Genomic DNA, 16,180 nt, shown 5'->3' on the forward strand with positions numbered 1-16,180 from the left:
TTTATATTTATATATAAACAAAAGATATATAGTGTATATAAATAAAATATGTAAGTTATATTACGCACACCTGCTAATATAAATAGCAAGTATTTGTATGTAATACATACATTATAAACACATATTTGCTATTAGTATTGTTTTATTTAATATACAATACCTGGAGCATACAGAATTATAAGTATTAAATAAATTTTCCTAACAGAATTTGAGTATAGAGCCAATGTCATCATTTTTGTTTCCTTGGAATTTGTTATTTAGGCTGCATGTTGAAAAGGGTTAAATAATTGGTACTTTCTTTTAATGTAAAGTTTTGATAGGTGAATTGATTTATAAGTAAAAATACAGATTCAAGAAATTCATAAATTATGCCCTTTATCTAAATTTTGGCATAAATAAAATGTCACAGGAAATGCCTCATCTTTTTCTCTTTTTTCAAAAGCACTATATAATATGATGAATCATATTTTCAAATATCACACGAGAATTGCGAGTATAAATGTGACAGATAATTTTGTCTTTCATAGTCACAGTGTCTGCTTTGTATTTGTTCCTCTACCAATCTTTCCTGAGTCACCCCAAAGAGATTTTATTTCTCAGTTATCAAGATTATTTTTGTCTTTCTTATAAACAAGAAGTAATAAAAATAAGCATTTTTAAACACCTACTGTGAGTCACACCCATATTGATTGGGTTTCCTTTCCTTTAGGAAATGGATTTCTCAATTGAAATCAATCATTTTATATTTTTGATTATAAGTTTCAAGAGTTACGGGTTCACCAGTTTATTTTCAGTACTTAGTATCAATCACATAGTAGGCACACATTACATATTGTCCAAATGAATAATTTAGTAATGAGGGAATTAGTGAAAGCTCATTCACATTTTTTTCTCTTTTGCTGTTATTTGTGTTGAGGTGTTATTTTGCTCAATCTTTGCAAAAATTAATTGCTCTAATATATTTTTTTTAATTTTCTTTTTTTTTTTTTTAAGTTTTTTGTAGTAATGCTTGCTACAGTAGATCTTTGAGACTTCATGGAATATATTTTTTAATGGTGCTTTCAAAATTAACATTTGTCATTTAACCGCCAAGTCTATTTTTCATGTTTATGAAAGAAAGGCATCTGTATGGTTTTATAAAATAGATTTCCCTGTGTATCTGTGAGTAGTTGAAATTTATCATAAATTTAAAGTATTTCTCACGCCAATGTGAGAGAAGTGAGACAGATCCTCTCAGATTGTTTTATATTGTTTTATAATCAGAAAAAGAAAGAGAAGTTAAACTAAAGGCAGGTAGCCCGGCACCTAAGAACCAGACCCGAAACCAAGGAACCAGACCTGAAACCAGGCCTGGGCCTGCCTGACCTAAGCCTGGTAGTTAAAGATTGACCCCTGACCTAATGGGTTATGTTATCTGTAGATTCTAGACATTATATGGAAAGTCATGGTAAAAATCCCTGTCCTGTTCTGTTTTGTTCTGATTTCCGGTGCATGCAGCCCCCAGTCACGTACCCCCTGCTTGCTCTGTCAATCACTACCCTCTCACACACACCCTCTTACAGTTGTGAGCCCTTAAAAGGGACAGGAATTGCTCACTCCAGCAGCTCGGCTCTTGAGACAGGAGACTTGCCAATGTTCCCGGCCAAATAAACCCCTTCCTTCTTTAACTCAGTGTCTGGGGAGTTTTGTCTGCAGTTCATCCTGCTACAATGTAGTTTCAACATTAGGACCAAGTGATGTTCTGCAGGCTAAAAGATTTTCATCCCTTTCGGATTAGTTGATTTCTTGCTAACAATTGCTATATTAAATTTCACACTAAATTCATTTTCAAAATGTATTTTCTTAATTTGGGGGTGTCATAATGGTACAAAGAAGCCCCTAGGCTGGGCGTGGTGGCTCATGTCTTTAATCCCAGCACTTTGGGAGGCCAAGGCGGGCAGATCAAGAGGTCAGGAGTTCGAGACCAGCCTGACCAACATAGTGAAACCTTATCTCTACTAAAAATACAAAAATTAACTGGGCGTGGTGGTGTGCATCTATAGTCCCAGCTACTCGGGAAGCTGAGGCAGGAGAATGACATGAACCTGGGAGGCGAAGGTTGCAGTGAGCCAAGTCGTGCCACTGCACTCCAGCCTGGGCGACAGAGCGAGACTCAGTCTCGAAAAAAAAAAAGAACCTCCTGTGTTTTGCAGATGCATTTTCAAATAATTTATAGATGAAATTGTATGTCCTGGATTTGCTTCAGAATATTCTGGGATGAGGAAAGCAGCATAGGAAGAAGATGAAACAATATAGCCCAGAATTGATTATTAAAGCTGGGTGATAAGCGTGTACTTCTTTTTTTTTTTTAATTTTATGAGTACATATCTGAAGTTTTAATTATTTCTTAGTCATCTTTTAGGCATGTGGGTCCTTGTCCCTTATCTCTCACTCCTGTGATCTGTAGACATCCACTCAAAATGTTGCTCCTGCCCCGCATACACTGCCCCAGTCTTTCACTGGACTACGACATGCTCTTCCCTCAGATCTCAGCTTTCTCCAGGTACTGATTGTCCATTACTTACCTCAGTTAGGTGCCACTGCTATGCTCTTCTCTCTCTCCTCTTATCAAGGTACGTATCAGACTTTCCTGTAATTGCTTAGTCCTGCACCTAGACTGAAATCTGTCAGTAGAGGAATAGTGTTCATATGGTATCCTTAATACCGACCACAGAGTGGGAGCAGATGCCAAATGAAATACACAGACAAACACAAAGTTACCTGGCTTCAAAGTACTCCATGTTTTCTGTGCAACAAGTAATATCCACTAGGGAGAGGCCCATCAGTAACCTTTGCACCTCCATCAATGACTTTATGTCCAGGATAAATCAAGCATGTAGTTGTTTCTCTGCTACCTCATACTTTACTAAATTCACTGCAAATCTGTAGGATTATTAAGATGAAGGGGGGAAAAAAAAGAAACCAGAATAAAAGGATAGGTATCAAATTGACTTTACACAGTTTTTGGTTGATGATGACTTTTGACTGGTGTTTACATCATCTCCTGAGAGCCGACTTTATAAATGCAGATGAGTATAGTCAGAGTGGGACTTGAAGAAAAAAAAAAAAAATTCAAGCTGTTATAATGCTAGGCATGTCCAATTTTCCATCAACACAAACAACACATTGACCTATGTTTTGTTTTGTTTTGTTTCAGCAGTAGAGATTATTTCCAACAAGAAATCAGGCTTGCTTTCTTTTTTTTCTTTTTTTTTTTTTTTTCTTTTGGAGGATCAGAGCTACTTTCAGAGTGTTTTAAAAACTTAGAAAAATCCCACATGCCATTTTTAAATATAGTATGGTGTGGGTTCCCTCTTCCTCACGTGGAGTTATTATTGTAGTAGAGCAGAAAGATATAACTTACTAACATCCAAAATGTTATAAAAGCAAAATGATAATATTATTAAAAACCTCAGGAGTAAAAATGTGGCATCCATTTTATTGTCTTTAAAGAGCAGGAATGTCATATCTCTAGAGTAAAATAATCATTATCAACAGTTGAAAAATGTAAAGCAAACAACAACAACAAAAAAGGCATAAAATCTGCCTGGAGGACCATCAACTATTCAACTTGTTTACAGTACTGTATAGAAAATGGGGAAAAGTTGAGTTGAAAAATGGTATAACTGTAGAAATCAATGAGGATTTTATGGTAGTAAAATGTGGTTTTCCTTTTAGAAGAAAGTTGTGGTTGTTTTCCCAATTGCATATCTTCATGGTTTATTGATATCTTCTTTTATCCATTGGTCAGTGGTGACAGTATTAATATTTCTATAAATATGCAAAGAATTTGAAATAAATGGGTTAGAGGAAAAGCATCTGATAGCAGCATATTTAGTTCTTTAAGTCTTACTTATTAAAATTAGGTTTGAGCCTTTGTCTGTGCATTTATCCTTTTAGAGTTTCTCATAAAAGTCAGATATTACCTCTTGTCATCTCTTAAACTCTGTAAGTCCTGTTCATGGAAATTAAATTAGGCCTTCCTTGAGCACCCTATTGAAAATTGCTAACTGCTCGTCCCACTCCAGATACCCTTTAACCTAGGTTGCTCCCATTGTCCTTAGCATCTTGCACATATGATATAATTCATATATTTATTATGTTTACTGCTTGCTTTCTTTTCACTCTACATAAGAATATGGACTCTCATTTATTATGGTGTTGTATGTATGCCAAACACCTAGAAAGGCACCTGTGCCTCAAGAATTAATGAACAGAAGAACGAACTTCTAGTAATAATAATAGCTAAAAATTAATAAGTACTTTTCAGTGTACTAAGCACTGTTTTAATTACTACCTATGTATAAATTCTTCTAATCTTCAGAATGCCCCTATGAGGTCAGTGCTGTTATAATCCTCAATAAACAAATGAGGAAACTAAGACTCATAGAAGTGAAGCAACTTGATAGTTACTTAACTAGTTGGGTTATATGACTAATAAGTGGCAAAATCTGGGTAACAACACAGACTTCCTGCTTCTGAAGCCGTGATCTTACCCATTAAATTAAACTGCCTCTAGTTTGTAAACCTAGCCTTATAGGGAAAAATGTACATATTTTCATAAATAAATAGCTCTCAATATTTTTAATGTCTCAACACACATGAAGCATTATGCCCCACAAACCTTGAAAATAATGTCATTCTAAGTGAGGCTTGAGAGGTAAGAGGATGAGGATTATTGGCAGTTTTCTGCAGGCTAGCTGTAAAGCATCCGCTTTCTAACCGGCCTCTGACATCACTCTTGACAACCACCATCTTGACTTGACTTTTGAAAAAGTCTCCAATGTCTCAAGATGTCAGTTTTCTCATTCTAAAATGTGGATTCTGGAATATAAGCTATCAAATGTCTTTCTCCGTCCTAGTTCCATAGTTCTATAAAGTATTTCTATGCTCAGATGTACAGGGAAAGTATTGACAGTAGAAAGAGAGAAGAGCATTTTCCTGTACCAAATACTGGTCAAGTCCTTTTTCTATTTGAACTTTAGTAGAAATTGCACAGGGTTTCTCAATAAAATAGAAATTAAATGAAAGTTGAAAAAGAGATTGAAGATAGAAAAATAAAGGCTTTTCCAGAATCCATAATGGCCTTTTGATTTTTGCTACAGCACTGGGCTTTATTGAGCAGGCCCTTGAAATTTTTACTTATCTGGCATACCTGACAGTGGAGAGTCCGCGTTTTCATTTCAGAACAAAAGTTTTTTTGTGTATGTTTCTCTGTTCATTAGATCATTTTTCTCCTTCTACCCTCTCAATGGGGACATAATTTCTGGCTCAAATTCTCTGATTTATCTTTCTATACTCAGGGAGATTGGTCCTTTCCCAGATTTTACAGTCATCATAAGATTAATCATTTCAATATCTGGTCAAAGCTGACTTAACTATACTATCACCTTAAAAACAAACAAACAAACAGCAACAACAACAACAACAACAAAACCCTCAAAATGCCTCCATGTCATTGGGACCTTTATATCCTGTTATCGAAAAGTAAGATAGTACAGCCTGTTTGGATATCAGTCTGACAGTTTCTCAAAAGTTTACATATAACATTACCATATGACACAGTAATCCACTCATGGGAATATATCCAAGAAAAATGCACATAAAAATTTGCACATGAAGGCTCAAAGCAGCATTGTTCACAATAGTCAAGAAGTGGAAATGATTCTAAATGTTCATCAATTGATGTATGGATAAATTAAATGTAGTATGTCTATGCAATAGACTATTATTTAGGAAAAAGAAGTAAAGTACTGCTTTGTGCTACAACAATGGATGAGCTTCTTTGAATTATGTTGAGTAAAAGAAGCTGATCACAAAATATACAAACATATATTTTATAATTTCATTTATATGAAAAGTCCAGAATAGGCAAATCTACAGAGACAGAAGGTAGATGAGTGGCTGCCTAGAGCTGAGATGACTTGGGAGGAAATGAGGAGTGAGTGCTAATGAACTTCAGATTTCTTTTGGTTTTGATGAAAATGTTCTAAAATTGGTCGTGGTGTTTGCATAACTGTGAATATATTAAAAACTGTTGGCCGGGCGCGGTGGCTCAAGCCTGTAATCCCAGCACTTTGGGAGGCCGAGATGGGCAGATCACAAGGTCAGGCGATCGAGACCATCCTGGCTAACACGGGAAAACCCCGTCTCTACTAAAAATACAAAAAACTAGCCGGGCGAGGTGGCGGGTGCTTGTAGTCCCAGCTACTCGGGAGGCTGAGGCAGGAGAATGGCAGGAACCCGGGAGGCGGAGCTTGAAGTGAGCTGAGATCGTGCCACTCACTACACTCCAGCCTGGGCCACAGAGCAAGACTACGTCTCAAAAAAAAAAAAAAAAATGTTGAATTGTATACCTTAAATGGGTGCTTGTGGTATGTGAATTATGCTTAATTAAGATACATATATGGATGTATGTGTGTCTCTCTCTATATATATAAATCTCCATACAAATGTATCATTTTACCTAGAGTAAATATAATCAAAACTAATTTGCAAGCTACCCTCCCTTTTCTCTATTGCCACTATTCTTTGGTTTAAAAATGCTCGTATTTTAACAAAGTACATAGTGATGGGGGTTGGATGAAAGGAGATTAGGTGTGAGTGTTTTGTGGTTACTGTCTTAGGTGACGAAAGCTATGTTCCGGTATTAAACAGAAAATCAATATTATTCTATATGCTAAGGTTATTTTGAGCCAATATAAGGAAAGCAACGTATTATTTGTATTTACAAGACCTACAAAGTTTCAAACCAATCTATATGTAATGACACAGGGCCTGAAGAATAGAAATGTCTTTGCAACCAACATGTTACATAGGTCAAGAGGTGGTTTTATAATTAAGATTATCTGAAGTTCTTAATAAACAGTATTGAACATGGACTGCTAACAGTACACAATTGGTGTCTTATTCTTTTATAATAATGTTTTTAGAATTCCACTGACACATGGCCAGTGAATGTGCAATATTCTTAGTTACCATTATGCGGGACTCTGTATATTACAGTCTCTCCACCATCTCTGCTGTTAGCCACAAAAATGCTGGGAGCAACGGCAGCTACTATCAACAGGGAGCCATATTAATTATTTGAAATGTGCCTCATAAGAGGAATCAGCAGAGTTTATTACAAGTCAAATATTACTTGAAATGGGAAGGTTACTCCAACTGTTATCATAATCTATGTATCATTAACTTTCCTTGTTTAGGAAAAGAGATTAACAACCCTGTAAATTGCTATAGTAGATGTATGAAATATATAACTGCATATTCCCATTGTAGAAAGAAAGTAGTGGGTCCTCCACTTCCAGTCACACCTTCTGTATATAAAGTAGCTTTAGAAATTGAACTGACTATAATTATGCTTTCTTGCCTCAAAATCCTAATTGCTTATTATTATCAGTATACAAACTATGGCTACTTTGAGAATTAGAGAATTCTTTTACGTTTAAGCTAACAATTTTTCAAATCAGCATCTTAACCTTAAAATTCACTTTAATGCTTTCATCTCATGAAATAGAAAGTGTATTACAAATTTGTGTGTTAGTTAATAAAATGTTTTGCAAGGAACACAGAATTAATCCATCTACTTCCCTTTTAAATTGTGGGGTTTTTTTTATTATTAAATACAGATAGGAACACTTTTGTATTCAAGTAGTGGAGATGAATCTTAAAGGTAAAATATAAATTAATCATAATTGTAAAGTGATCTAAATAAATGTTTCTCAAAGTGTTATTTGTACATTGGGTGCCAGTCTCCAGACTGTTTATTACTGATCTTCATTGAGGTAGGTGCAGAAATTGAGAGAGTTTAGAAATATTTACAGCAGGCTGGGCGCTGTGGCTGAAGCCTGTAATCCCAGCACTTTGGGAGGCAAAGGCAGGTGGATCACGAGGTCAGGAGTTCAAGACCAGCCTGGCCAACATGGTGAAATCCTGTCTCTACTACAAATATAAAAAAAAATTATCTGGGTGTGGTGGCATGCGTCTGTAATCCCAGCTACTCAAGAAGCTGAGACAAGAGAATTGCTTGAACCCGGGAGGCGGAGGTTGCAGTGAGCTGAGATCACGCCACTGCACTCCAGCCTGGGCAACAGAGCTAGATTCCGTCTCAAAATAAATAAATAAATAAATAAATAAATAAATAAATAAATAAGAAAGAAAGAAATATTTACAGCAAATAAATATGCCACTTAATATTTATTTAATCTAACAACAAAAAAAGGACTTTTGTTTTATATGTCTTCGCTTTGAGTTTTTTTTTCTTATAACTCATTTTTATTGTGTTTTTAAAGTTACCACTCCATAACGCATTTGTAATTTCACGACAACAAAAAAAGAAGAAACATAACTCAGATTGTTGGAGAAGCACTACTTTAATTGGGTGATGTTTGGATGACACATTGTTTTTATGTTTGGGCAGATATATCTACACTCTTTAATGTAGGCTATTAATTGAGTTTAGAGTAAGATAATGTAATATAAAAACAATTTATAAAGGGAAAAGACATACGAATGATGTCTTCTTAACAATTTTTTTTTTGGGTCCACAGGGCAGGCACATCATGGACAAGTTTCATACATTTCTCCACCAATTCATCTTGACTCTGAGCTAGAAAGACCCTCTGTTAAAGGTGAGTTTTTCTTTATTTAAAGAAAAAGTAACTCTGCTCATTCTTTGATGAAAGCAATGATGGTTGTACCTATGTATTTTGTAATGCAGTGCCTGTTCAAAAAGCAGGGGTAAAATTAAGCATGCGAGTAATCTGGAGATAAAGCAAGTCTCATTTATAAACCAAAATGTGAAATATTTCTCTGAGAAATGTTTGTAAACCAAAATACAATGGCTTCAATAAATGAGTATTTATAGTGATTCAACTAGTGGAGGACTAGTTGAATACCAATTTAGATTTAGAAATTACCAGATAACCCTAACTTTTCTACTGGGACCTTCTTTTTGTACTATTCTATTTTTTTTTACATTAACATGTCTTAACCTAAATCATATTGACAGATTTTTTCCCCTGAAAAGTAATATTTTATTATTCTTAAGTCATTTTATATTAACATCATTTAGTTTTTAAAATATGTGTTAAAATTACGTATTTTTAAACTGATGCTACCTGTTTCAGTTAAAGATTTTTGTAAATAGTCATACAAAATAAAAATTAAAGGTAACATTTACTGCATCATAATCTAAATACAAATTTAATCCTCCAGCTTTTAAATAAATATTTATCAATGATTTTCAAAAAGTTTCTTGTTCTCAAAGCTGATATGTGGACATGCCTTTTAATTTTATAAATACCAAATATTCCAAGGTCAACTTTTTGGTTTTAACTAATGCAGTATATTTTCTCATGTTTTCAACAGTATTAATTACTTAATAAATTAAAACTCATTAGGTCTGACATTTCTGAACATGTTTTCTGTATACGCTATTTCCTCTCCTGAGAATCTCTTATCCCTTCTTGTCTAATTGATAGGTTTCTACCAACATTTCAAGGCCCTCCTCTGTATTAGTTTCTCTATTAAGTTTTCCCTGACTGTGTGATAGGGTGGACATATGTGCATGTGTCAGTTTTCCAAATGCCCCCTGTGCTTGCCTCAGTTATTACACACCTAAGACACTGGATTTTATTTTGTGGCATACATGTTCATTTCCCTTATCTGTATGCTCTGTGAGGGCACAGAATGTCTTATTTATTATTTTTCCCTGAGCCATCGGGTCTGTGCTTGACACATAATGGAAACTCATTCAATGATTTCTAAGGTACTGACAGTGAAGGTGACAGCATAGATCCTGAAGGAGAAAAAGAGAGGAGAAATGATAAGCAAATCCCATGAAAAGGAAGAAAAATGAGACAAAACATAAATATGTGAAGGTATTTTTAAGGAAATGTGCTGGATGCACAGTAAAAGGGAAGCGGTTCTGGAGGAAAAGACTAGAGAGATGTAATGAGGCAGATTGTGATGGATTCTGTATCCCATACCAAGGAGTTTGTGTTTTATCCTGGATAAAAACATGAAATATTTTAAATTATTTTTCCCCAGGTCAGTTGGGTGTTACATCATAACATTATCAGTTCTAGATATGAGAAACATATTTCTGGTGTTAGTGTAGGTGATGAACTGATTGGAGAAGAGATTGGCAGAAGGAGGCTTTTCAGCAGTTCAGATAAAAGATGATGGGGAAATCAGGAGTGTGTCCTGGCAATGTGAGGATCTGATAAGTATTTTGAAGAGACATGACATTTCAATGAATAGATACAGGGAAAGGGGCAGAAATGCCTCTGAGGTTTCTATATTGATTAACTGCTTGGATGCTACTATGGTTTGAATGTTTGTATCCCTGCCAAAATTCATATGGAAATTTAATCCTCAGTACAACTGTATTAGTATTAAGAGGTAGACCTTTACGAGATGATTGTGCCATGAGGGTGCTGCCCTAATGAATGGATTAATGACCTTATAAGAGGGCTGGAAGAAACTAGCTAGGTCCTTTTTGCTCTTATGCGTTTTGCCATGTGAGGACACAGCAGGAAACAGAGAGCAGCCCTCACCAGACACTAAATCTGCCAGCCCCTGATCATGGGCTTCTCAACCTCCAGAACTGTGAGAAAATAAATTTCCATTCTTTATAAATTATCCCATCTCAGGTATTTTGTTATAGCATCACAAATGGACTGAGCTGGATGCTTATGACATCATTGCTCATCATGAGAAATAGATATGACTTATAAATCAATGCATTGCTTTAGACACATTAATCCATAGTAGAATGTTCCTACTAAACTTGGAAGATAGAGTCCTACTAATAGAAGTTGGTGACTTCAGTAGAATTCAGTTCCTCATGCATGATCCCAATATGATTTGAGAACGAGTACTACTTTAGGGTCATGGATAAGACAGTATAATGATCTACTCCAAAACTTAGTGACTTAAAACAAGAAATATTCATTATAGTTTTGAGAGTTAGTTGATGTCCACTGAGTTAGCTGAGGCTGAATGTTTTATAGTTAACAGGCTGGTTGGTTTTGCAGAGGAGGAGACTCACTCATGTTTTTGAAAATTGCCCTGATGTCTCTAGGGTGATGGTCACAGGTCTCTCTCTTCATTCAGCATGTTACTGTCATGTTTGCTGATCTCCCATTAGCCAAAGCAAGTCACATAGCAAATTCAATTTAGGAGAGCAGAAATAGATTATGTCCCTTGACTGAGGAGCCACACTTCAAAGGACCATGAATATAAGAAGAAGAGGAATTAGAACAATTTATAAAGTACCATAGGTAGTCATATAAAAAGTAAAATCAATGTAAAATCAAACAAGACAAAAAACTGACTGATAAAGGGATTTGGAAGTTAATAAATGGCCAGCTGCAGTGGCTCCCATTTGTAGTTACAAGTGATGGTGGTGGTGACCTGTCTGGAGCAGCCGCTGAGGGGATGCCAGCTGCAGCAGGGGAGGCACGACTAGGGCGGCATGCTCTGCTGAGCACTCAGGGGCCAGGAACAGGTGCCCCCTACTGAGTTAAAGGGACAGGAATCCTGTACTCCTAGGTGCAGCCGCGGCTTCCTAGCGGGCAGCTCTGGACCCAGCCATCCCTGAGTTCTCAGGGACCCAGGAAGCCCCCACTGCCACTGCAGGCTCAGAAGTGACTGATCCTACTTCCTGTCCTCTCCCTGCTCCTGGTGCCTGCTCCAATTTCAGAGCAAAGTTGAAGCCGAGCATGGTCACTGTTGCATCCCAACTGGGTGTGCATGTGCTTTGGGTGGTGCTTACATCCCAGCCCCACTCCACCACCTCAACCCTCTCTGAAACTTTGAACACCGACAAGCTCAGCAATGGAAGCCCAGGTTCAAGGGGCTATGGGTAGCTTGACACAGGCCTGTAGACCTCCCTAGGCATGAAAAGCCTGGGCACCATGGATGGCATGTTGAAGGCAGGAGGCAGACAAGTTCTTGGGCTGAAAGGACTGGGTCCCCAGCTTAAACCCCACTTTCAAGGAAGGGATGGCCTGAAGCCGGGGGGCTGGACTGCCAGTTCTGGGTAGAATCTATGACCTGGAGTGAGAACTTATGGTCCTTTTTCTCAAGCCCTCCCATGGCTGCCCATGGACCAGTTGGCATGCACTTCCACCCTTCTGAGCCCATAAAAACCCCAGACTCAGCCATACTTGAACAGATGTTGGGATGACCTGCCTGCAGAAGGGAGTTACCCACTAACAGTCTCCTCTCTACTGAGAGCTGAACACTCATCAGGATGACCTGCCGGTGGAGAGAAGCTACCCACTTTGGGTCTCCTGAGAGCCATTCTGTCCCTCAGTGAAGCTCCTGTCCACCTTGCTCACTGTATTAGTTTATTCTCACTCTGCTAATAAAGACAAACCTGAGACTGAGTAATTTATAAAGGAAAGGAGGTTTAATGGATTCACAGTTCCACATGGCTGGGGAGGGCTCACAATCATGGCAGAAGGTGAAAGGCATATCGTATGTGCTGGCAGACAAGAGACGATGAAAGAGCCAAGACCTGGCGCAGAGGCTTACGCCTATAATCCCAGCACTTTGGGAGGCCGAGGTGGGTGGATCATGAGGTCAGGAGATCAAGGCCATCCTGGCTAATGTGGTGAAACCCCATCTCTAATAAAAATACAGAAAAATTAGCCAGGTGTGGTGGCAGGCGCCTGTAGTCCCAGCTTCTTGGGAGGCTGAGGCAGAAGAATGGCATGAACCCAGGAGGCAGGGCTTGCAGTGAGCCAATATTGTGCCACTGTACTCCAGCCTGGGCAACAGAGCGAGACTCCATCTCCAAAAAAAAAAAAAAAGAAAGAAAGAAAGAAAAAGAAAGAGCCAAGCAAAAAGGAAAACTCCTTATAAAATCATCAGATCTCATGCGACTTAGTCACTACCATAAGAACAATATAGGGGAAACTGCCCCCATGATTCAGTTATCTCCCACCAGGTCCCTCCCACAACACATGAGAATTATGACAGCTACAAGATGAGATTTGGGTAGAGACACAGCCAACCAATCACGCCTTTCCAACAGTTCCCCAAAGTCTTAATTCATTGTAGCATTAACTCAAAAGTCCACAGTCCAAACTCTCATCTGAGACAAGGCAAGTCCCTTCTGCCTATGAGGCTGTAAACTCAAAAGCAAGTTAGTTACTTACTAGATATAATGGGGATAGAGGCACTAGATAAGTACAGCCATTCCAAATGGAAGAAATTGGCCAAAATGAAGGGGCTACAATCCCCATGCAGGTCCAAAATTCAATTGGGTAGTCATTACACCTTAAAGTTCCAAAATGATCTCCTTTGCCTCCATGTCTCACATCCGGGTCACACTGATGCAAGATACGAGTTCCCATGGTCTTAGGCAGCTCCACCCTATGACTTTGCAGGGCACAGCCCTTCATGAGCTGGTATTGACCGTCTGCAGCTTTTCCAGGTGCATGGTGCAAGCCATCAGTGGACCTACCATTCTGTGGACTGGAGGACAGCTCTGTGGAGCTGTAACACAAACAGGGCTGAAGGGGGATGGTGCTAAAATATTCATAAGAAATCTGGCCCCATGATTCAGTCACCTCCCACTAGGCCCCACCTCCAGCATTAGGGGTTACAATTTGACAGGAGATTTTGGCAAGGACACAGATCCCAACCATATCAACCATAATCCAACAGTCATTTCTGCTTGATATTTACCTCAAATTGTGCTCTCTACTTTAAAATGGTTGTCCTGATAGATTCTACTTATTCGATTTAGGAGGTATATGCTATACCAGAGAAATGATATACATTTCTCTGCTTGCACAGATTAGAGACTCTCCTAAATTGTTCTGTGATTAATTGTTCAATCCAATTGCAGTTATAATCACTAGCTCATGTGACCCTGACCTGCAATTTTCAAAATAAAAATAAGATTGATTAGACAAATAAAGAAGAGATTTGTACAAATTACCAAAGTAACAATGCAAAAACTCTTATTCATTTATCTTAAGACTGTCTTATATTTAAAGACAAATATTGGAAATGGGATAGAGTTGGTATAATAATATCGTTAGCTTGTAACAATAAAATATTTCTTTTGAACTATAACCCCTCATCTATATTTATAATTTAAAAGTATATGGTACATTATTGTTGATACTTATATGCAGTCGAATTATACATGCAAAATGTACATACATCTCTATATCTATCTGCTCATCTGTTGACAAGGGACATGTGAGAGAGAGAAGGAGGAGAGCGAGTTTCTCTTGAATGTTACGGATTTTTATTTGAATGTATATAATATGACAAATTAGGTTATTTAAATAATTGAAATTCTATCTCCAGTAATTTTCTGTGAGAATATATAGCAATATCCTTTGAATTACCTATAAACTAACACCAGTTAACCATCTTACCTTTTCTTCTTCTGTTTTTCTACTGTAATTTCATACGTATTGAAAATATGAGCAACATTTCTAGGTGTTCCCCTTACTCCATTCACCCATGACTCTCTGTATCTTTTTCTTTCTCTTCCTGAAGCAATTTCACCAGTCTACATATATGTTAATGTTTCAGGAATTATTGCTTCATGTATTAATTCCTTTTATAGTTTATGGACTTGACTATATTCCTATAGGAAAATCATACTTAATTTTCTGTTATTCATCAATCTAGCATTATGAAACAAAAACATTTAAAATATATTAACATAGTTATAAATATTAGCAGAGGAAACTCAACCTAACAATATGAACTCAATCTAAAAATAACACAGAATGCTTCAGATACTATGACATTTTATTCTTCTGTCATATGAAATATCTTGGATTACTTGATACTTACTTTTTAAAATAGTGATTGTGCTTTGAGAGTTTGAGACAATAAAGTAATTATTGGTAACTTTGAAATTGTGTTTTAAAACTCTATTTTGAAAAAAAAAAATATATATATATATATGGAGAGAGAGAGAGAGAGAGAGAGAGAGAGTGTCACATTCTAACCCCCTTCTGCCCCCTCACCTGTGAATCATTTTAGTTTTAATCCATGGGTCACTATTCTGCCTCCTTTCAATTCCCTTGATTTATTCCATTTTCACTCTCACATTTTTAGGGAAAAAGTATTTTGTGTTATTGTTACATTTGTTTACCATAGTCACAGTGTGTTTCTTTTCTGATAGTGTTCATTTGAATTATGTTTAACCTGCTCTTAGTGATCAAAAGGAAAATACAGTAACAAGTAACAAAATACCTTTGAATAAAATGTTGTACTCTCTGCAGTTGCAAAGTAGCCACTGAATTTATATACTAATGAGCAAATTTGAGAGATTCTGTTCTTTAAATCTAATGTGATAGTACATGGCATTTGGTCCCATAATTTATGGCTGTGATGGCTTTATGTGCATTCTTCAATTTACAGATTTTATTACTGAATAGGGGTGTAAATTCCAATAGTTTACTAGTACATTAAAGTCACAATACATTACAAGGTAATTAACCAGAGCTGCCACTATAAATAGAAAAAATAGTCACAACCTTCACTATAAACTACTTAATAAAAATAAGGTTCTGAATCAGCATTCACCATTATAGTAATTTTTCTTGCCATACATCTCATTAATCAGGACTTTTTAAAGAAGCTTCATCTCAAATCACTGTTATTTTTAAAACTTTCATTATTAGAACAAGTTTGTTATAATTTTGTAGTTCATCTAATGAGATTGATTATATAATTCTGTATGCAAGTAAGCTGTGCATGCTTTTAAGGCATATTTCCCAGTTTTACTAAAGTGGAAATGAAACAAATACTACTTTGGTGATTTTATGGCAGATTTGTAAATACATACATGAGAGTTCTTAGCAGGACTCATTGAAAGTTAGAGTTCTGAAGGTCATATGTCTCCACCAACTCTCCTTTCTCCCAACCGTTATTTTGCCTCCTAACTACTCATGTGTAAAACGCCCTACACCAGAATCATGTCTTAATATATTACAGACAGAGTCACTCAATGAAGGTGATTGGGTGGGAATTTGTGTTAAAGGTAAATCAGAATCCTAAGGAGAGGCATATATTATTTGAGGTTTCCATATACCAGTTGGGACACACCGTTCAGTTGAGATTTTGTTGTTTTTATGTTGAGTTTGTCTGTTTCGTT

At 36.7% G+C, this 16,180-nt stretch overlaps 1 protein-coding gene across 30 annotated transcripts in view; it reads left to right on the plus strand.

Moving 5' to 3' along the window:
* ADGRL3 (adhesion G protein-coupled receptor L3) overlaps positions 1–16,180 on the plus strand; it is an 864,507-nt gene that overhangs the window by 589,780 nt on the left and 258,547 nt on the right. For all 30 annotated transcript variants that reach the window (XM_021939122.2, XM_031664067.1, XM_021939135.2 and 27 more), the window contains one exon: positions 8,589–8,669. In XM_021939122.2, the coding sequence (XP_021794814.2) occupies positions 8,589–8,669 (81 nt within the window). The remainder of the gene's footprint in view (positions 1–8,588; positions 8,670–16,180) is intronic.

Source organism: Papio anubis, chromosome 3, assembly GCF_008728515.1.
Source record: "Papio anubis isolate 15944 chromosome 3, Panubis1.0, whole genome shotgun sequence".
Classification (NCBI taxonomy): Eukaryota; Metazoa; Chordata; class Mammalia; order Primates; family Cercopithecidae; genus Papio; species Papio anubis.